This window comes from Diceros bicornis, chromosome 4 (genome assembly GCF_020826845.1).
Source record: "Diceros bicornis minor isolate mBicDic1 chromosome 4, mDicBic1.mat.cur, whole genome shotgun sequence".
Lineage (NCBI taxonomy): Eukaryota > Metazoa > Chordata > Mammalia > Perissodactyla > Rhinocerotidae > Diceros > Diceros bicornis.
This window is the reverse complement of record NC_080743.1, coordinates 99,213,775-99,236,473: the sequence shown is the minus strand read 5'-3', so window position 1 is coordinate 99,236,473 and position 22,699 is coordinate 99,213,775. Positions and strand designations below refer to the sequence as shown.

Sequence of the window (22,699 nt, the reverse complement as noted above, 5' to 3'; positions counted from 1 at the left end):
AGGTGGTAGAGTTACTTTTCTGGCACTTGCAAAGAAAATGGTTCAGTCCTTGTAACATGCCGTTGAATGCACAGCTGGTCTCTAAGAAATGGAAAAGTATGACAAAGGAGCAATTATCAAAACAAGTGTGGCTAGGACATAAGAACCTTGGTTGACCGTGGACATCTCTCTTGTGACTTCTTCCTTTTCCTGAGAAGTAACTTTAAGTCAGTCAAGGGTTCACAAGAATAAGAGGCAGGTAGGGAGGAGAAGTCAGCATCTGGAGTATGGAGCCAGCAAGGTCAGGATGATCTCAGCTACAATGTTCTTCCATGGCGTGATTTTCATTTCCCCTGGCGTTCTGGTAGATGGGATGTGGTGGCTCTGACAATTTTCGTGGGACTAGCTTGATTTGAGTCTGGTGGACCCATGGCTTAATTCCTTTCAGCTTTATTGAGGAGTGGGTTGCCAGCAGCACTTCGTAGGGCCCTGTCCAGCAGGGGTGGAGTTTGTCCTCTGGATGCTTGTTTCCCCAGGACTTTAATAAGACCCAGTCTCCAAGACACAGGTGATGTAGAGGCACATCTGTGGGATACATTAACCTGCTAGAGGCAAACATGTGGATAGCAGGTAGAGGAGCTCCCAAAGACTGTACACACCTGACAGTGTCTAGTTCTTTAATTGGAGCTCCCCCCGGATCCCCAAGCCATATTTAACATATAGGAAGGGTCTCCCATATAACATTTCATAGGGGCTCAACTGGAGCTTGCTTCTAGGGGCTACCTTCACCCAGAGCAGGCAACTGGCAAGGCCTTGTCCCAAGTTAAATTAGTCTCTTGGCGTATTTTAGCTAAAGTCTTTTTAAGGGTGTGATTCATCTTTTTGGTTTTGCCAGTAGACTGCAGCTGCCAAGAAGCGTGTAGTTTCCAGTGAATATTCAGGGCACCAGATACCTCCTGTGTAATCCTTGCTATGAAAGCCCCTCCACTGTCACTCTGAATAGACATAGGTAATCCAAACCTAGGAGTTATTTCTTTCAATAAGGCTTTAACCACTTCAGAGGCCTTTTCAGATCGGCAAGGAAAGGCCTCTACACAGCCAGTAAACGTGTCTACGAACACCAGTAAATACCTGGAATTCCCGGTGGCTCTTGGCATCATTGTGAAGCCAGTCTGCCAACCTTCCCCAGCTCCAGTGCCTCTGGATTAGACTCCTTTTAATACTGGTGAGGGTCCCATCATTGGGTTATTTTTGGTACATATCATACATTTCTTTCTTTCTTTCTTTCTTTCTTTTGTGAGGAAGATCAGCCCTGAGCTAACATCCATGCCAATCCTCCTCTTTTTGCCAAGGAAGACTGGCCTTGGGCTAACATCCGTGCCCATCTTCCTCCACTTAATATGGGACGTCGCCGCAGCATGGCCTGACAAGCGGTGCGTCGGTGAGCGCCCGGGATCCGAACCCAGGCCGCCAGCAGCAGAGCTCACGCACTTAACCGCTATGCCACGGGGCCGGCCCCCATGTCATACATTTCTGAATCACCTTTTGAATGACCCATTGCATATTTGGTCCTATATGAATTTCTGAATCCATTGGAGGGTGGCGTCCCTGCCATAGTGAGTGCTCTGATGTATATGACTTATTACATCTTCTATAAGATGTTCAGGGACAAGGATTATTCCTTGCCTATTATAAATCCACCCTTTTTTAGTGTACCTGTAGTCGACGTTCTGAGAATAGGCAGAACCCCAACTAAATCCCCATTCATTGGCCCTTTCTAAGTCTTCAGGAGAGTATTTTGGGTGGCATTTCATCAAATTCACCTCAGGAATCAGGGCCATTATTGGGAACCTAGGTGCTTTTGTCCTGGCTGCTAGTTTTGCAGCCTGATCTGCCCCATTGTTCCCTTAGGCAGTCAGACAGATGTCTGGTGTCCTGAACAATAGACAATAGCCACTGCTTTTGGTTCCATGACAGATTCTAGTAAGTCTAAAATTTCTTTAGTATGTTTAATCTCCTTTCTCTCTGCAGTTAATCATCCTCTTTCTTTCCAAATGGCTCCTTGGGCACGGACCATCTGAAAAGCATACTTGGAAGCAGTAAACAATGGTCACTCTCTTGTCCTTATCTAGATGTCCTTATTCCTCTTCCAATTGGAGATCTCTCAAATGTCTGGCTAAGATTTCACCAAACATAGTGGGGCTTTCTTAAAGCCCTGAGGGAGGACACTCCAACAATGTTGTTGTTTGACTCTAGTCTGGGGATCCTCCCATTCAAAAGCTAACAGGTCTTGGGAGTCAGGACTCAAGGATATGCAAAAGAATGCATCTTTGAGGTCCAAAACTGTAAACCAACTGAAACCTCCACACAAGATGGTAAGCAAGGTATAAGGTTTGGGCACCACCGGATGGATATCTTCCACGATCTGGTTAATTGCTCTTAAGTCTTACACAAAGCGATGCTCCTGTGTGCCTGGCTTTTGCACCAGTAAAATTGGGGTGTTCTATGGGGACCAGCAAGGGCAGATGAGGTCATATTTGAGAAAGGCAGTCAATAGAGCTTGAATACCTCTCCTAGCATGTTCCTTTAGTGGGCACTGTTTCAAATTTGGCATTTTTGACTCAGGACAAATTTTAACATGCTTGGGCACTGCTGTCTTTGCCTGTCCTAGTTTCCCATCTGCCCACACGTCCGGTCTTACTTCTTGTAAGATTTCTTCTGGAATTTCTGTCTGAGGTTCCTTGGTTTGTTGCAACAGTGCTGCTTGGAGGGTACAAGCCTGTTCAGGTGGTACGTTAATATCTATACATCTAAGTGTAAAGGTCACTCTGCTGTTTAATTTGGTCAGCAAATATTATCCCAACAATGGAACAGGACACTCAGGCATGTACAAGAAACTATGTTTTAGGTAGCTTTTTCCCATTTGGCAGTGTAGGAATTGGAGGTATGACTTTTTCAAGGTTTCTCCTGAGACCCCTGTCACTAGCATTGTCTTTTCAGAGAATTTAGAAAGCAAAACGTTCAAAACTGACTAAGTAACCCCCGTATCAATCAGAAAGTCCGAAAGTCTGTTTCCCACCGTCGTGGTCACCTGGGGCTCCATGTGGGAAATCTTGACAGGGTCAGTGAAGTTGGGAGAGCCCCTGGGCCCCGTCATTCTTCAAGCATCTTATTTAGGCTGGGCATTCCCCTTTCCAATGGCCCTCCTGCTTAGGTAGGCACGTTGGCAGGGTCCCACGTAGGGTGTCCCTTGCGATTTGAAGTTTGGGGCCCAGGAACACCTGCCTTAGGTCGGGTTCCTACTTGTGGTAGAGTGGGGGTGGTCCTTGAGTCAGGCAGCCTCCAGCAGGGTGGCTTGTTGTTTCATCTTCCATGGTTCCTTTCTTTCTTGAACCTGGTCCCTGCTGTTTAAAACTTTGAAGGTGATTTCAACTAGTTGAGCTATTGGCATCCCTAGGGCCCCTTCCAATTTTTGTAGTTTTTTTCTGAATATCTGGGGCTCTCTGGCTGATAAAAGTCATATTTACCATTTTTAAGTTCTCTGGTGCCTCCAGATCTATGTCTGTATATTGCCCATGTGCCTCAAAAATTCTTTCTGAAAATTCTGTAGGGTCTTCATTAGGTTTTTGCTTTACCTCCTATACTTGGTCTAAGCTCCTTTGCTTTGAGATCCCTTTTTGAAGCCCTGCTAAAACACAGTCTCAATAATGCTCAAGTCTGGCTCTACCCCCTGCATTCACTTCCAGTTGGGGTGAGTTGTTGGCACTGCCACGGTCACATCAGCCCTCACAGGGTTGCCTGGGGTTTCTGCATATAGCCGATTTGCTTCCTCCCTGGTTTTTTCTAAAACCATCCAGTGCTCCTCAGAAGTGAGGAGAGTGTTCAATAGGTTTTGAACATCTGCTCAAGTGGGGCTATGGGTAGTGAAAATTGATGAAAAAAGATTTTCCATTCTTTTTGGGTCAGATCTATAGGTAGGCATGTTATTCTTCCAGTTAAACAAGTCCGAAGTTGAAAAGAGAGAATGGATTCAGATTAATCCCATTGGCTGCCCAGACGCAGCGTCTACACCTCCAATGGGGACTTGCCGTAATGGATATTGCCTCGCCTGGGTTTGGGCAGCTCCCTGGCCAAATTGGGTAGGCCGGCAGGTGTGCGAGGGGGAAACCATTTCTATATTTTGACCCTCGAGGACCCAGGGGGGGCATGAGCCTGGGGTGTGGCTCAGGCGGTGGCAGTGGAGGAGTGACAGAGCCACCATATGGGGGTGGAGGAGGAGCAGCTGGGAATATTTGACTTAATTAACAGTAAATAGTCCTTCTTTTCATCAGAATCAAGCAAAACAGGTTTTTTTTTTTTTTTTTAATCTTTTCCTCTTGTTGAACCAAAATCTTACATCTCCTTTGCACAGGCTTATTTTGGTGTAAGAACATAAAAGACTGAAGAAAAGGTATTTCATCCCATTTCTTTTCCCATTTACAAAACAGGTCTAACTGCGAGTGTAGTATAATTTAAGGATCCATTTTCAGGGCATTTTTCTCTGGAGTCTAAAGAATATTGTGGCCATGTGGCGTTACAGAAAAATATCATCTTTTTCCTTTGCATGGACTTGTAACTGAAAGTCACCCAATTTTGGAGAGTGCAGCCCAGGAAGCTACAGATGGGGATCAAATTAGCGTTGCTCATTATTTCAGAATATAGACCCAGTCGATCAAAAGCATATTTCCTTCATTAAGTAGTAGATAATAACAACAACAAACAAACACATAGAGACAGAGATTGGATTGGTGGTCACCAGAGGGGAAGAGGGGAGGGAGGAGGGCAAAAGGGATAATTCGGCACATGTGTGTGGTGATGGGTTGTAATTAGTATTTGGGTGGTGAACATGAGGTAATCTATGCAGAAATAGAAGTATAATGATGTACACCTGAAATTTATACAATGTTATAAACCAATGCTACTGCAATAAACAAAAAATTTAAAAAAAAAAAGTATATTTATGCTGCAGCTAGAACTAGATCTTGAAAAAGAAACAAAACCGAGAGAACTTCTTTTAGTGGGTTCCCTAATTCTTCCTTAATATTGGGCATCCCCAAAACCAAGACCCTCACAATGAAGGCCAAATCAGAAGGAAGAAGAAAGAATCCCCTCCCTTGTACCAAAGTTACTCACTAAAAAGATGTCCTCCAAGCCCAGAAACCATTTCTTTATTGCCAGAAAATTAAATTATGTGGTGGGGGTCAGCAGCGCTGAGCTGGGGAAAATCCTAGGATGGTCCCTGGGACAAGAGGTCCTGGCAGCTGCTTGGACTCGTCCACAGGCTCTCCACACTGGCAAGGGGCCGACAAACCCAGGCAAAAGGTCCATCTGGACTTTCCTCCTGTCTGGCTTGCCAAATTGTTACCGAAGCAGGTTTGCTTTGCCTGTTGCACAAAAAGCCAGTCACTGAGAAGATGAGTTTGCAGCAGAGAAAGGATTTATTCACAAGGCAGCCAAGTGAGGAGACAGAAGAACAAATCTCAATTCTGCCTCCCAGAAAAGGGGGATTAGGGATATTTATGGGGTAGAGGGGCAGGTGGTCTGAAGTGTGGATAGATGATTGGAGGAGAGGAGAAGCGAAGTAATCGATGATCTGCGCAAGTGTAGTCAAGCTTCACGGCTCTTCTTAGGACGCATGTTCACAAAATGGTAGTGTTAGCATGATCTGAGGGTGGAGTTTTTAGTTCCCTGACATTAGGAGTTCACTTCTCTGGCACCTGCACCAGCCCAGTTGGTGGGTTGGTGGACTGGACTGGCCTGAACCAGACGGGGGTCGACTCTTAGTTCCTGAAAAACAACTCGTGCTCCATTACCATGGTGACTCAAGCAGCAGGGATGCTATCTATGAGGAACCTAGTGGGAGTTGGATAATATATTGCCTAAGCAGCACAGCTAACAACAGACGGGTGAACAACTAAAAGCTACAATTAATAACTGCCTAAAAAACTTAAGTTACTAGCTACCTAATCATTAATGGCTAACTGTTCACTGGTTTCATAGTGTTGCAGAGCCTGGGATCCAAACACAAGCTGTGACTCCACGGCTGCACATTTTCCAGTGTGCTGTGCTGCCTCCCGTATACCTAGGCTTGGAGTTGGAGACCCGCAGTCGAGTCTGGGTAGTTCCATTTTCTAGCTCTATGAGCCCAAGTGCATCACTAAACTTCTCTTTGCCTTGGCTTTCTAATCCGTAAAATGGAGATAGTGGCATCTGCTTTGTCTCACAGGGTTTTTGTGAATATCAAATCGTGGAAGTGTTTTATAAAGTACCACACACAACCTGGCTTATTGGACTGGAGCTGAGACCTGCCCCAACTCCCCCAACCCCAAGAAGTGATGGATTCCAGTCAAGGCTACAGAAGCTGCCCTGCACCAACCACTCTGGAGGTATGTGGGCATCCTGGGGCCAAGAAGGGTTCTGAGTGTGAATTGAGAAAGATGTTTCACTGAACTATGTAATACTTTGGGCCCAAACACCCTAGTAGGGGTGAATGTCACCTTGCAGCATTTTTGGCTGGAGCACATTGGCACTGAGAAGCTGGCAAGGTGAGTGTCATTCTCACCATCCCTGGGGCAGCAGTTGGAGCTTGCTGCAGCTGGCTTGGCCAGCATTGATGGGACAGACTGGTTCATGGACGTGCATATGAGAAACACCCCTTTGGGACTCTCAGAACACTCCCAGGAGTGGGACTCTGCAAGATTCTGCTATGTTTACATGAGCAGAAGGGATGACAGACTTTTGAGATTTTTAATTTTTAATCACAGGCTACTGAAACTTGGACATTCAGATTATGCTATTCCAGATTATTTTTATTATTATTTTATTGTGGGAAAACAGAATTTACTCAACTAGAATTAAGCAATTAGATTTATTAGATCCATTTTCTTGTGGGGCCATCTCTCTGGCCTGGGAAGAGGGGTAGTGACTTTTCAAGGCAGGAAATACTTCACAGAGGGAAACACCATCTCTTCATTTGCATGAGCAGTACGTTTTCCAAGAGGATATTTTTCGGAAATTGAAAGCAGAGTCTGAACGGAGAGAGCCCCACCCACTGTTCCTGGAAGCAGCTTCTACTCTTCATCATTCCTTTGACTTTTGATGATTCCCCAGATTTCATCATTTAGCTGCAGGCAAAGGCTGGAGATGAGGAGCCAAAAAAGAAAAAAAAAGATTTTGGTTTAAGAACACAAGTCATTTTGTACTGCAGGCATCATATATAAGTCTTTTCAGGGACATAGTCAGTCTCTAGTTTCTCATATTCTGGGGCGAGATCAGATCTGCCAGCCTTTAACCTGCCTTTCTTTGCCAGTTTTAAAATCCATGTAGTAAGTGAGTATGTATGGTGGGAGTGCGTGTGTGTGTGTGTGTGTGTGTGTGTGTGGCTGTTGGATTGTCCAAAACTTTTTCTGGCACCTGCAAGCAGAAGGTCCTTTCCATCACTCCTGCCAAGAGCATCAGGCTGTCTCTGGTAGATAGGCTTTCAGACTTCCATCCAGCCTCCCTTCCGGGGCTGATGTCCGCATTACCTGACACCTGAGTGACTGAGCTGCCAATTGCTGGATCCCAAAGTGGTCAACATCGTGCCATAACCTGACCTCATCCTGCTGAATGCACTGTTTACATTGTGCTGGAGGAGAAAGCAGGACTTCCATCAAAGAAGGATTTTGAGAATCTCTGTGATTCTAATGAGTTGTCTAAATAGCAAACAGAATCATAGTTTTGTCTAGAGCAGAGTCTAAATTCATTGTCTGAGGGTTGAAAGGGATTTTGGAAGTGTTTAAATCCCTCTCCCCTCTAACATTCCTTCTCTATTAGTCAGATGAGGCTAAATTATGCTGCAGTAGCAAACAATACCTTAATCTTTGTCAGTGGCTTTTTACAACAAAAGTTATTTCTCCCTTATTTCACACGTCCAATACTTGACAGCATGGGGGCTCTGCTCATCACAGACACTCAGGGACCCACGCTGAAGGAAATGCTTCCATGCTATAAGACTACCATCTCAACACAAGCAGGACATAAGAGAGCATAAAGCGCTGCACACTGGCTTTTAACTGCTTCCACCTGAAATGACACGATTCTTCCACTTATATTTCGCCAGTCAGAATAGCCACGAGGCCATGCCAACTTCAGTGGGGCAGGGAAGTGTGACTTTCCTGTGTTCTAAGACAAGGGAAACGGTAAAGGGGAGGAGCAACTGCAATGTCTACCATACCTTCAAGGGGCATCCAACCTAGAATACTGTCAGCGAGTTAACATTCTTTATTCGTGCGATGAGATTAACCCATCAAAATGCAGATTTCAAATCATTCTGAATCCTTTTCATACCGAGGATCTTACTCATTATGCTGTCCTGAGCAGTGTGAGGAAAAGAGAAGTACATAAGATCTTTGTTCTCCCAAGATCTCAGTCCAGGGGGGAGAGAGAGAGAAAGGAGGAGGGAAAGAGAAAGGGAGAGGTGGAGGAGGGAAGGAGAGGAAAGAGATGAGATTAAGTGCCACAAAAGAAGTTCACATTGCTAGTGTTCAAGGGTGATAGAAATACCTTGCAAGGAAGAGACCTTGAAGAAAGGGTAAAATTTTAAATGCAAATCTCTCTCTCTCTCTCTCTGTGGGTGTTCGTTGAGTTCTTTTTACGCCAATTACACAAACTAGTTTAAAGATGAAAATAAAAGTCTGCCCAGCCTATAATCTTACTCCTTCAAAATACCTATCCTTAACAGGATGTATATGTGTGTGTGTACCTACATACATTTTATACCTGTGTGTACATGTATGCAAATATGTACACACATACATCCATATACGTGTAATCTGCTTTTGACAGTCAACAACATACGACAACCATCTTTCTATGTTAAGGCAATAGATAGTGGGTAGTGTTTAGCAGGAGGTAAGGATATCCCAGATTCTGTGAAGAGAGGAGCAGAGGCAGGAAGTGGAGATGTGTGAAGGTGTGGGAAGAGGTAAAGTTGGGAAGGTAAATGACCAGGTCTCAGAGAAAGTCCAGTGTCAAGGAATTTCAATAATTTTCAGTGGGCAATAGTAAAACTAATGATTCGGTTAAATTTAAAATTACTTTTTAAAAATCTTGCACAAAACCTACAATTTTAAAACGTTAATCTAAGAAAAAAAATTTGCACTTGTATTAAACTTGGAAAATACAGATAAACTATAGAGAAGGAAAACACCCGTCATCTCACCACTCAAAGATAATTAACATCTTGGTATTTATAGTTCTAGATCTTTTTCAACACATATGCCTATTTTATTTTTTACAAAAATGGAATCATACTGCATAGGTCATTCTGTAATCTGTTTTTTTAACCTAAAATGTTACAAAAGTTTTTTTAAGAATGTAAATATAAATTATTTTTAGTGGCTGAATAGCATTCCATTACATGGACTTTTACCCATAGAAATAACCAGTTGTGGATCATATAAAAGTAAAAATCAATTTAATTTATCTTCCCCCTTAAATGCATTCCATTGATGTGGTTTGAAATTAAGAATTGATTTGAGAACCACCTTTACCGAACACCTGATAGGTCAAGGGCTCCATGAAGAAATGAAGAAATGGAAAGGAGCAATGGATGGTGGGTGGAGAGGGGTGAGTGGCTTTCCTTACTGGAAACCAAAGACAGTTTGGGAATTCAGAAGTAATACGATCAGAAGTATTTAGAAGAATATTTAGAGTGGTGTGCAATCTGTTTTAAAGAGAGGTAAGACTGGAAGAGAGTCCATAAGATGGATGAAACAGGGGTCATTTCTGCCCTTTGAGAGCAGGAGGCAGGTAGCACAGAGAAAGGATGTGACTTGTTCAAGGCAGCAGTGTGGAGCACTAGGGATAAGACTAGGATTTTCTTATTCACAGACCCAGGACTGCCTCCTGTGCTGGCCTAATCACAGATTCTGTTTTCCTGTGGTTCTACGTCCAGATGGGTGGTCATAGCATTATTATGTGTGTTTTTACTCTCACAGTAGGGGCATGTGCAAAGCTGGTTCAGGTGTTTAATGATACCATGGGAGGTAGGCCAAGTCTCACAGCTCTATGGCTGTTGCCTGAGCAAATTGGAGAAACACTTGGCAAAGACCTATGTGTAAACAGTCTGGGAGGCTATTTGACTCTGTGCATAATTAGATTTGGGGACCCATCATATGAAATCTACTCATTCAACAAATGCTCACTGAGCACTGTAACCTGTGCCAGGTTCTGAGGGGCATTGTGAGACGGATGAAACTCAGTGCTGGCGCCAGGGATTCACAGCCTGGAGGACAAGGCAATCAGGGCACAGCGAAGGATGACATCAATGCCATCAAAGATTAACGAGGAATGGGGTGATTATTGCTGTCCAGGAAGCTAAAAGTTTACTGCAGGTCTAGAGAATGAATTTGGATAGGAGGCTGGGAGGGGAGCTATTTCAGGAGTACTGACTCTGATTAATGCCTGAAAGTGGGACATATCTCATTACCACTGAAGATTTTTCCTTTCCTCCCTGGCTACCTTCCTCCTTTTTTTGGAAAAAAAAAACTGTTAGAAAAAGCAACCTGCGATATGTGAGAGACAGTGACACAGGGGAAATAGACCACAATTCTTTACCTGAATCTACTCAGGAGACTCTGTAACTATCATTTTTCACAACCTGTATACCTGTATTTATTTAAAATACTCACACCGTTGGGACTCACAATTGATGCTGTGCATGCTGTGGGAGGGTGCAGGGCCCTGACTTCTAGGAAGCAGTCACAGTTTTCGGAACTGGGACCCTGGCCCTTCTTCCCACTTCTCCATTCCTGTCTGCAGCTCTGAGGGGTCAGTAGCACCCTACGTCCTATTACATGCCCTAACGTTGTATTTAAATTGCTGTTCCCCATTGATTTGCATGAATCATTAACCAAAAGAACAATCAGTGGTCCCCTCTCTTCTAGCAGCTTCCAGAACCTTCTTCTCCTTGGTCCCCTACAGTAACTGTGTGGCCATAGAATTTGTGGCGGCACAGGGGTCTCCAGCAGGCGCCCTCCCTTTATTTTTGCTGGCAAACTCCTGCTCAGGTTTCAAGCCTCAGATCAAATGTCACCTCCACTGGAAAGCCTGTCCACCCTTCCAGCACCGTCCAAGACAACAGGAGATCTGCCTCACCTTGATGTTTCCACAGGCTCCGTCCTTCTGTTAATGGCACCCATGACACAGCACTGCAGTTCATCTGTTTGCAAGTGTATCTCCCCTCTACTGACTCAGTAGAGCCCAAGGACTATGCCTTAATTCATTTTTTAACTGCTTTATTGAGATATAATTTACACACCATAGAGTTCACCATTTAAGGTGCACGGTTCACTGGTTTTTAGTATATTCACAGAGTGCATCACCATAATCTAATTTTAGAATATTTTCCTTCCTCCAAAGAAACCTTGTACTCATTAGCAGTCACTCCCATCCCTCCAGCTCACCCAGCCCGTAACTCCAAGCCCTCAGCAACACCACTCTATTATCTGTCTCTATAGACTTGTCTTCTCTGGATGTTTTACATAAATGTTATCATAGTAATTTATTTTTTGTATAGTCTCTTCTGACTCAGTCGGTGCTTAGGAAATGTTTGTTCAGTAAATGAACGACTGATGCAAGAAGGAGAAATCACACAGAAGGGTGGTACAGGGCAAAGAATGTTGGACTAAAAGCCAGAAGACCTGCATTCTAGCTCTGGTTCTGTCATTTATTTATGGGGCCTGGGGGATCTCATTTGACTTTTCTGTTTCTCAGCTTTCTAATCTACAAAAGAGGGTTAATAATATCTGTCCTGCCTATTTCAACAGGTTATGGTGAATATCAAATGACAAAATTCACTTGGAAGTATTTTGTACATCTAAGCGTGCTGCACAGATGTAAGAATAATCTGTTCGTTTCTACTCTCATGCTTTGAAATGCTTGTAATAATAAATCATCTATTACCCCAGCGCCAGAGGAGAAGGTAGAATGGCAGAGTGCCAACCAGTGGACATCCACCCCTCATCTCTCCTCCTGGAACTATGGCAGCTCAGACCAGGAATAGGGCTGACAAAATGCCCAGGTACCCAATCTATTACCCCCTGAGTTTCCCAGCCAAATAGGGAGATACAAATCTGTTTTAGGGTAAAGATTAAACTCAAGTCACTGGAAGAATAATGGTGATGAACTTTCTCTTCTCTGCTGGGTCTCAGGACATCCTAATCAATATGCTCATCACTTCTCTCCTGCAGGGCATTTGCATCAATCAGAAAGAAAGGGTATTCAGATTTAAGAGTCAGCTCTGTATTGCCTCACCCAGGAGTGGAGAAGGGACCCTTCTCCATCCTGGTCCAGTTCTTTTCTCTCTATATAGGTTTAGGGGAATTTGTAGGGGATGTGATGTGGGAGTAGATTTACTTCTCAAATGTAAAATTCAGACTCTGCAGAGAGACATTCATGACAGAGGTGGCATGAGATTAACAGAATAAACCCCCTAAACCTAACAAGGAGTATTTTAGGGGAAAAAAGTGGCCTTGTCAATCAAAGTTTATCCTCAGAGGACCTTTTCTCGCACCCAGTATTTTTGTAAAGGAAATTCCCCAAGTTCCAAAGAGCATGGAGATTAGAGAGATTAGAAGAGCCTCAGATCTTAGTCTGGTCCAGAAGGAGTTTGGATAAAAAGACATGGATCTGGGCAAAAAGGACCAGCCCCACTTTCTCCAGCATCTCAAAGTCTGGACTTGGAGCTTCCCTGGGTGAGTCAGTGGGCCAGGCCTCACCTGCCCGCTCCCACCCAGAGCCTCTGGGCACAGTCTTCCAAGCTGCCATCTTGTTTCTCCCCTCCCCTGACCATCTCATCAGTCCACTGCCCCTTCTCCAATAAGATTTCCTTCTTATCCTTCTCTGTTCCTGTTTCTGCTCTTTCCCCAAAGCCACTACTGTCCTCTAGTACAGGATTTCTTAGCCTCAGCACCATGCATTTGGGGTCACATAATTCTTTGTGGTGAGGGGCTGTGCTGTGCACTGTAGGATGTTTAGCAGCATCCCTGGCCCATTCCATCACATGTCAGTAGCACCTCCACCCCACCTCCACCCCCACTCCCAAGTTATGACAACCAAAAATGTCTCCAGACATTGTCGAATGTCCCCTGGGGGCAAAATTGCCCCATTGAGAATCACTGCTCTAAGTCCTTTCCCTTTACACTTGAAACCCTTGTTTGTTAAGCATTTACCACGTGGAAGGCACTGGGCTAAGTCCTTCATGTGTTTTGTGTAGATGCTTCTCAAATTTTAATATACATAAGAATCACCTTGGAAGTTTCTTAAGACACACATTCTGGTTCAGCAATTTTGGCAGGGTTTGAAATTCTGCATTTCTAATGAGCTCCCGATGGTGCCATTGCTGCTGGTCTGCAGACCACACTTTGAGTAGCAAGGTGCTGTGTCACTGTGTCTTTATGGCCCTTTGAGGACTGGATTTTACAGTCGAGGAAGCTGAGGCTCAGAAGGCTCAAAGACGCAATCACATTTTGAACCTAGGTCTACCCGCGTGCAAGCTCGGACTCAGAAGCAGCAATCTCAGCTGATGTTGGGCCAAGGTCCTTGAGTTCTCTCCTTGCCCTCCCTTCCCAGGTAATTGGGCTATGATAGCTCAGCCAAGCCTGCGAGTCAGGCACGTGTTTTCCTGGAATGTCCGTATTATAGTATTCCTTTCTTAGACAGAATGAGCCACTCATGACCTCAGGTCGATATCCCGGAGTCTACCGAACTAACTCCTTCCACCCTCCCCCAAAGCCCCAGTAGACAGTTGTATGTCACAGCTGCACATCCTTCCAGTTGCTGCATGTGGGACGCGGCCCCAGCATGGCCCAACAAGCAGTGCGTTGGTGCGCGCCGACTCATGACCTCAGGTCGATATCCCAGAGTCTACCGAGCTAACTCCTAACAGCTCATCCCTCCCGCCCTCCTGCTTATCAGCAGACAGTTGTCTAGGACTGCGGCTGCCCTGGGGGCTCACTTTCCCTCTCAGCTTCCTGTCTTAGCTGTCCTGTCTCTCCAGCCTCTCCTGCCTCCCCCTCTTCTGTGGCCCCAACACTCTTGCTTTGTCTTCTTTTCTGTCTCATCAATGCTTCTTGGCATCTTCTTCCTATAGTAATTAGAGATTTTCAGTAATGCCCTAGATCCTGAAGGGGAAAAAGGGATTTGATGTGGGCCCCTGCCTAGGGCTAGAGAGCAAGACTCAATTTCTCCAAGAGCAAAGGACCCAAGCTTGGTCCCTGTCACGGCAGCGGCACAGACCAGGCTGCTGGCTGGGGACTGCAGCAAGTATTTTGTCTGCTTAAGGAAACAAACAACATCGCGTGTGTGATGGAGGGAACCGATGCTGGTGCCAGAGAGACTGGGAACGGTCTGCCAACTGGAAAGATTGGGAAGGGCCTGTTCCACCCAGTCTCCCCCGTTCTTCCTTTTCCACTGAGCTGGAGAAAGTTATCCTGCCCCTCACATCACATTTCTACTCTCGTGTCTTTGCCTGGACTCAGGTTTAAGGAGGCTCTTAGAATGTTTGTGTAGGAAGGTAATTTAGAGCAGGGCTCAACAACCTCTCTCTGTAAAGGGCCAGAGAGTAGATATTTTAGGCTCTGTGGACCACAGGGTCTCAATGACTCGTCTCTGTCATTGTAGCACAGAAGCAGTCGTAGACAATATGTGAACAAATGAGCCTGGCTGTGGCCCAATAACACTTTACTTATGGACACTGAAATTTGAATTTCACATATTTTTCGTGTGTCACAACAGATTCTTCTTTTGATTTTTTTTTCAACCATTAAAAGACGTAAGAACCAATCTTAGGTCACAGGACGAAGCCATTCTTAGCTTATTCTTGGCCCACAGTTTGCCAATCCCTGATTCAGAGGCCAGTGTTTCCCAGGGATATAGTCAAATACTTATGGGAAATGCTGGGTTCAAGGCAATTAAACACACGCCCAGATCCCTGCCCCACAGAGCACTCGATGTTCCCAAGAGGGCCAGCACGGGCCGGGCCTCTCTAATTTACTGACTCTGAAACCTCTTGTCTCATGGGGTGTCTTACATACAAGCGTTCCTCAGGACAATTCTGGGACCACTGCTCCAGTCTACCCCCTCACGACACCTGGGGAACTGAAGCCTGGCCGCCCTGCTTGCTGGACATATGGCTGGGTCTCTTGACTGCACTGCGCTCCTGGCATGCCATGCTCCCTGCACCCCTGGATGATCCCACCCAGGGCAGTACAGGCCAAGCCTAGCCCGCCAGGACACCGGGGTCCCCAGCTTTCCAGACCTGGACGTGCACACACTTCCTTATTCTTCCTGAACCTAAGAAGGGGCCGTGGGTGGCTGCATGTCAGGAAACACTCATAAAATTCCTGTCCCTGAGCAATTAAAGGAGAAATATTTATAGGCTATTCTTAGCCTCTGAGTTACTGTCTCATCATTAATAGGGGATAATTATTAAAGGATTTGGCAGTAAGGAGCCTGGTGTACTCTGCACAGTAACACTGAATTTACACGTGTATAGAGTTTACAAAGCACCTCTGTGTCATTTCCCCATTTGGTCCTTATACCTGCCCTCTGGAGGAAGTAAGACAAATTTTTCTTTCTTTCTTCTTCTTTTTTTTAATTTTATAGATGCAGAAACTGAGGCTCAGGGTAGCTAGGAGACTTGCTCCTGGTCACACAGCCAGGGGCAGAGCCAGAACTCAGAGCCAGGTCTCATCTCACCTCAGGGCCTGCCTTCTCCATTGCCCATTGTCTTAAAGTGAGGGGTGACTAGGCAATGAAGTAATTCTCTAGGAAAGCATGACCAATTTCCCTTTCTCCACCTCCCTCCTCTTCCTCCACCCCTCCCCCAGCCCCCATATATATGAATCTCCACAAAGCCGTGTTTGCCTGCACACCTTTACTTTTGAAACAACTTCCACAGCTGAGGAAGGAACCTTCTGCCCACAGTTACACCCCTGATTGCTGAGCGGAGGGTGCCTGCCCGACTCTCCCCCTCTGTCACAGCTGCCGCCACCTCCGAACAGGAAACCCTCAAACATCACTTCCAGGACAGAGGTGAGCGATGGGGGACTCCTGAGGACTTTGCTTTGAAGCATGAGACTACTGCCTGATTGGGAATGGGGGGCTAGGGGAGCAGCAGAGGGCGACTTGTCCATAGTTTCTGTGAGGGTAAGGTGTAACTGTAGACGGGGCGCTGCTTTCTCCAGCTTAACACCAAGAAGGACTTAGGCTGGATGGGAGGGAGGCCAGGAGGATTATGAGGCCCAGAGATGAATTTCGAAGCCTGTGGAGTTTGGAAGAACAGAATGGGAAGACTTTGAGGGAAACGCGAAGCACACACCAGCATGACAAGGATACTGGGTGCTGGCCCCGGGAGGTTTTAAAGGTGAATCATCTGGAAATCTGATTCCTTCTTCTTCTTCAGATACCTGAAAAGTTAATTCTTAGAGTCAAGAGTGAGTCGGTCAGTTGAGGTGGCAGAGTGAGTGTGTGCCCCTAACCTACCGACTGTGCCCTCCCTATGGGCCAGGATGAACCCCTCAGCTCCCTCATGAGGAGTCAGGGATGGCCCCCTGAACAAGTCTGAGTTCTGCTTGTCTGAGGGCAGAACTCAGACAAGCAAACACCTAGTTAAGCTCTCTATCCTCTCAAGTTTGGGCTCCCTATACATGTTCTTTGGCGCATTACAACCCCCCATTTCTTCACTCTTCTTGGTGAAATTCTTACTAGCAGGTTGTTGGCTAGAGAGAACTGCAATGGAGCAAGGAGGGAGGTGCAGGGTGTGTGTGATGTGGATGGGCGTGATGGGGGAGGACATATAGTGAGATCATGAGACCAACCGGTATGAGATTGAGGGGCAGAAAGACACTCGCCCCACCCCAGTGCACCCAATAAGGCCACATATTTGCAATATTCTAACACTGGGAAGCCACCCTAGTCTCAGGTTTCCCATCTGTGTGCCCCTGATGCTGGCTGAGGCAGAGCCAAGGAGCATTACTCTGGGGTATATCCCTCCTGGGGCAGAGGGTCTGCCTCAGTGGGATGCCTCCTTTCTTCCAGCAGGATCCTCCCAGTCCTTCCTTTGCTGCAAATGGGCTCTCCAATGCAGATGGCTGCTGTCCTCTGCCTGAGTCTGATGCTGCTGCTCTGGAGCCAGGGGCCAGGAGCCCAGGGCAAAGAGTTCCAATTTGGGGCCTGCCAAGTGGAGGGGGTAGTTCTCCAGGAACTATGGGAGGCCTTCCGGGTCGTGAAGGACATTGTGGTGAGTGAAGTGCTGCTCTGGACCCAGTCATGGCGAGTACTGTGGCTGGAGAATAACCTTTTATGGTTATGGAGCCCTTTGTAGTTTGCTAATCATTTTCCTATATAATAACTGTGTGAAGTCAGAAGCATCACAAGCCCACATTTCCTCTTGCATATGAAGAAATCGAGGCTCAGAAAGACGTGGTCAGGCTCTAGTAAAATAAACACAGCCCAAGGGGAACACAGCAGGGAGCCTGATTCATCCAAGCTTCATCTGTGTCCCATGGGGACTTGAGACTCCACCAATGGGAAGTCGCGGGACATCCTTTGAGACCCACTGGAGTTTTCGCCTACTGCTTTGCCAGCCTCCTGCTAGTCTGTTCCCACCTGCCTAGCCCTTGCCTAAGGCAGAAAGAGTGGTTAATGCTGAGGTGGGACGGGGCGGCTTGTGAAATGTGACGCGCTGTCTCCCAGGCATGAAGGTGCTCCAGTACGTGCGCTCACGGACGCTCCCCACTCCTTCCAGAAGATCAGATACGAGGCAGAAAGAGGGAGCTTGAGGAGGCAGCCTAGGGGGAAGGGAGAGTGCTGGACAGGGGACAGGACACCTAGGTGTGATCCTGACTTTGAAACCAACTGGTACAGTACCACTCCCCCCATCAGTTTCCTTATTTGAACAATGAGGAGGTGGGACAAATGAGCTCTAAAGCTACTTCCTCACAAGGATTCTTGAACTCTAAATCCAAGAACTGGGGTGAGCGGCTGGGCTGCAGGCAATCTCCGAGGGCGTGAGCTTGGAGGTGCAACCTGCTCGTTGTTGTCGTCGTCCCATGCCTTCCCCCGCCCCCACCGCAGCCCTTGGAATATGGAGGCAAAATCCTGCCCCTAGTGGTTCTTAAACCAAATAGGCTTATTTCTTCCTGTCTCAAATGACCAAAAGAATCAGACTAGTCCCTCATCAAGTCCGCATTCAGGCTCTAAGATCCCCTGGGATTCAGTCTGCCCCTGGGGACCAAGCTTAGTGATTTTCTGTGGTTGGAACCTTGTACCCTCATCCCAGAGGCCAGCTCAGCCCAGCCCTTCCTGGGTCCTCCTATGGTCTCTCTGGCCTCTGAGATCTCACAGACTAGATGGATTCAGGGGTCTGGGGAGGCAGCACATACACACGACGTTGGTTTCTATGCTGACTCCCAACCTAGAGACATCTTTTCTTTCTGTTCCCAAAGCAAGCCCAGGATAATATCACCGGTGTCCGGCTGCTGCGGAAAGAGGTCCTGCAGGACGTCTCGGTAATCAGACCTCGGGGAAGGACGATGCCTCCCTCTGTGTGGCTTGTCTGCTGTGGGTGGGGCTGACGAGCCGTCTAGGGGAGGCTGACAGAAGCCCTTTACTTCTCCCTAGGTTAAGCCTACACAGGACAGGGCTGGGCAGTGAGCCAGAGAAGTCAATGTCTGGGGTCATCACTGCAGTGTCTGGGTTGTGTGGGTATGTGTGTGATGGCATGGGGAGGGGGTTAGGGATTAAGGCTTGCAAACATCTTTCTGCATTTAGCCAGAGAGTTGCCATCCATCTTTAGTTCTCTTTTGCTTGGGAAGGCCCAGTGGGCGTCTGCTTAGGTCTCTTCTGTTTCCATCCTTTTTTTTTGCACCCATTACTGTCTTCTCATCACCCATCTAGTCAGTGAGCACAAACATACTGAGCCCCGATCCCTGGAAGGCACTGACTTCACTCTGTGGGCTTGAGGGACGAGAGTATAATCCCTGAATTCAAGAATATTGGTTTTCTTTCCTCCTCATTTCTTCTCCTTCCAGTCCTTGTCCCTGCCAACTTCCAAACACCAAGTTCTAGAGGCTTTTCAGGGTCCATCACCTCCCACAGCTACAAGAGAGGCCATGTGGTGTAGACGAAGGGACATTAACCAGTTGGGGAGTCAAGAGTCCTGGGAGCTAGGCTGTGTCTGCCATTGACTGCGTGACCCTGGGCAAGTCCCCTCTCTGGGTCTGTGGTTCGGCACTGCTCTGTGTGGCCCCTGAAGGCTCCTTCAGGTCTAATGCTTGTCAGCATCTCCTAGGAGATCCGGGCCTCTACCGTGCTTCCCTTGCCTTGTGTGGCATGTGGCTTGTTCCTCCGGGGGTTCTGGCTGGGCAGAGGCTCCGCAGTGATCCAGACCCTCCCCAGGACGCCGAAAGCTGTTACCTCATCCATGCCCTGCTGAAGTTCTACCTGAATACTATTTTCAAAAACTTCCATGATAAGGCAGCTGAATTCGGGATCCTGAAGTCATTCTCCACTCTGGCCAATAACTTCATTGCCATCATGTCAAGACTGCAGCCCAGTGTGAGTAAACAACGCGGGGATTGCGGCCCATGGGAATTGGGCCCTTGTCTGGTCCTGGCTTTTACTCCATGACAGGGAGTTACGTGTGTCATTGAAAACAGCACAGGCTCTGAAACTAGCAGTTCTGGGTTCAAGTCCAGATCTTCTTCTCACCAGCCGGGTGACCCTTTGCAAGGCGGTCAGCCTCTTCGGGCTCCAGTTTTCTTCCCTATAAAACACGGACCATCACTCCTACCTGTCAAGACTGCTGTGGGAATTAAAGGAGGCAGCCCCAGGGCCAGCCCGATGGCTTAGCGGTTAAGTGCGCGTGCTCCGCTACTGGCAGCCCGGGTTCGGATCCCGGGCGCGCACTGACGCACCGCTTCTCCCGCCATGCTGAGGCGGTGTCCCACATACAGCAACTAGAAGGATGTGCAACTATGACATACAACTATCTACTGGGGCTTTGGGGGAAAATTAAAAAAAAAAAAAAAGGAGGCAGCCCCTGCCACACGGTGGGAGTTCAGCATTGGCTACCTTGCGGATGTGGGATTCAGAGCTGGCCTCTTAGGCCTTGGGAACCCCTCCGGCATCACTAGGAAGGAGTGGGAGGGGGCTTGCCTCTGCTCCTCCCTAACACTTGGCACAATTTCTTTTTCTGTTATCCAGCAGGAAAATGAGATGTTTTCCATCAGCCAGAGTGCACGCAGGCGGTTTCTGCTGTTCCAGCAAGCATTTAACCAGGTAATCAAGGCCGGGAGCTGAGAGCTTGCCCACCCAGCATAGACTAGCCTGAACTGTCACACGAAGGGGCCTCAGGGACATAATGCAGAATTCAATGCAGGTGACTCTACCAGGCTTGCCCAAAAGCCACCTGAATTTAGCAGGAGAACTGGTATGCGTGCCTCAATTAGCATATACTTTGCATAAGCACCACAAACTACATGGCCTATTTTTCTGCCAGTTTTCAAGTTAAAATGCTATTCTATTTCCCAACAAGATGATTTCACTACTGGGGATTTTCCCTGTGAGTTTTCTGAGTACTTGAGCTGGGCAATTGAAGTCAGAAGTGAGGGAGAAAGAAGGGAGACCCCCCCCCCCATACACATCTGCAGTATTTTCCATAATGCTCAAATAGTCTAGTTTGTGAAAAAAAATTATGGGAAATTATACTGCCTTTTACCAGATTAAGACAACAAAGAATATCCAAATTTCATCAGCTCCCCCCAAAAACACATACAATTTGATCACATTTTTGAGGAACAGATACATCAGCTTATAAATAAATGGTGAAGAGCAATAATGTACGATGGAAAGAGGCTACCTGGGCCTCGGTCTCCTCATCTGCACAGTGGCTCAGGAGGTGGCCCAGGTCACCCTGCACTGGCATTCTAGGACTCCTGTTGTCAGGGGCTCCAGCTGCTTTTCCCTTGCTCCTTACCCACCGTCACTCACTGGCCCATCCCTCCTCAATCCTGAAGCAGACAACACACATAGGCAGGGAGCAAGTGATGGGCAGGGGAGTTCATCAGAGGCCATCTCAAGGTGAGGAGACCTGTGATTAGGAGTCAGGCCAGTGTCAGGAGTGGTGGTGGGAAGGAAACCTATTCTTGTGGCTACCATGACAGATCTTCATCTCTCCCTTTCCTTTAGCTGGACATAGAAGCAGCTCTGACCAAAGCCTTTGGAGAAGTGGACATTCTCTTGACCTGGATGGAGAAATTCTACCAGCCCTGAATGCCTAGACCATGATACCCTCCTTGTTCTCCGTGTCATTTCAAACGAGTGTGCCTTCCTGTGATGCTCTCTGGGCGTTTCACACTCTTGACCGGGGGTCCCGTTCTTGGCCCAGGCTTATCCTCAAAGACTTCATTCTTTAAGTGGCCCCAACGACAGTCATGGGAGGTTCCGTTGGATGCTGTGAATAATCTACAAAGCAGATTCTTATATTTATTACAATTCTATTTAATTCCTGTCAGGGTTTTAACTGATGCCATATTTATTTGTGAGACTGTAAATTCTGTGAAGGCAGCAGGGACAGTGCCCCGTGCTTCTCTTTTATCCTCTACAATCCTTGCCATCATGTGGGGTAGTGGATGGTTGCTTGGTAAATGCTTAATAAACTGGATTTTTTGCCTGTCTTTGAATTGCTGAGGAACCATGAGGGGTGCTGGGGTATGAAGGTGAACTTTAGGGCATGGAAATCACACTGTCATGACATCTGCAGGAACAGAGCACTGGGCTGGGGGTGCCCAGGGGCACCCATTTGAAACATAAACGATAAAAGATGTATTGTGGGCAAAGTGCCCAGCACGAAGCAGGCTCTCACTAAACACTTCGTTTCTTGCCCGCACTCCCCACTCCACTCCTACCATCCCTTCCCCTTGGTGCCCTCCTTCCTTAGCCTACTCATTCTTCCCTTATCTGCTGCCTGAGAGGTGCCAGCGTCAGCCTGATGTTGCTGATGGGGTCATCGTACCTGGGTGTACTGTCCAATCTGTGATGACGTTCCCTCCTAATAAAAGGCAGGGAACTCAAGTCTGGAAGACTTCCCTTTCTATTTCTGGACAAATGCCCAGTGAGGCTGAGTTGGGTGTTTGGAAAAGGCCTTCTTCCTCACAGCAAGACTGGGCATTCTCTAATCTCAAGCTCTGGATGAGCTCTGGGGTTGACTTCAAGCCAAAGACAGAATGTCTGCTATGCCCTTGCTCAGGAAACTTAAGACAAAGAGTATACGCAGGAGGTGGGACAGCTCTTCCTCCATGACATAAGTGCTATTGCAGAGGCCCCGGCCTTCAGGAATCCCACACCACTGTCCTTCCCCACCTGGCTATACATGACCTGGAACTGGCAAAGAGACGAGGCGCCTTTCAGAAAGCAGGGAGATGTAATGGTTCTGGATGGCTAAAATAGACCAATGTTAAGATGAGTGCACAAATATCAGCACTAGGCTATGGAAAAAGGATAAAGAGATGACAAAAACAATTCTATTTCTAAAAGATGAGAAATGCTGGGGTTGGGGTACTTATGAGCATCAAGGGATGGAGAGAGAGTAAAGAGGATTTAGGGATATATACACACATAACACTAACAAGTATGG

The 22,699-nt window shown here is 47.0% G+C and overlaps 1 protein-coding gene across 1 annotated transcript; it reads left to right on the top strand.

Moving 5' to 3' along the window:
• The first annotated feature begins 17,149 nt into the window (after positions 1 to 17,149).
• On the top strand, positions 17,150 to 21,535 carry IL24 (interleukin 24). The gene is made up of 5 exons (XM_058537005.1): positions 17,150 to 17,302; positions 18,510 to 18,572; positions 19,462 to 19,620; positions 20,269 to 20,343; positions 21,253 to 21,535. Exons 1-5 carry the CDS (start codon positions 17,150 to 17,152, stop codon positions 21,334 to 21,336), a joined length of 534 nt encoding a protein of 177 aa, XP_058392988.1. The 3' UTR covers positions 21,337 to 21,535.
• The last annotated feature ends 1,164 nt before the right edge of the window (positions 21,536 to 22,699 follow it).

Coding starts and splice junctions, on each gene's coding strand:
- IL24 (XM_058537005.1), top strand. CDS start 17,150: ATGGCTGCTGTCCTCTGCCTGAGTCTGATGCTGCTGCTCTGGAGCCAG. Junction 18,573..19,461: donor AGGTCCTGCAGGACGTCTCG/GTAATCAGACCT, acceptor GACCCTCCCCAG/GACGCCGAAAGCTGTTACCT. Junction 19,621..20,268: donor TGTCAAGACTGCAGCCCAGT/GTGAGTAAACAA, acceptor TCTGTTATCCAG/CAGGAAAATGAGATGTTTTC.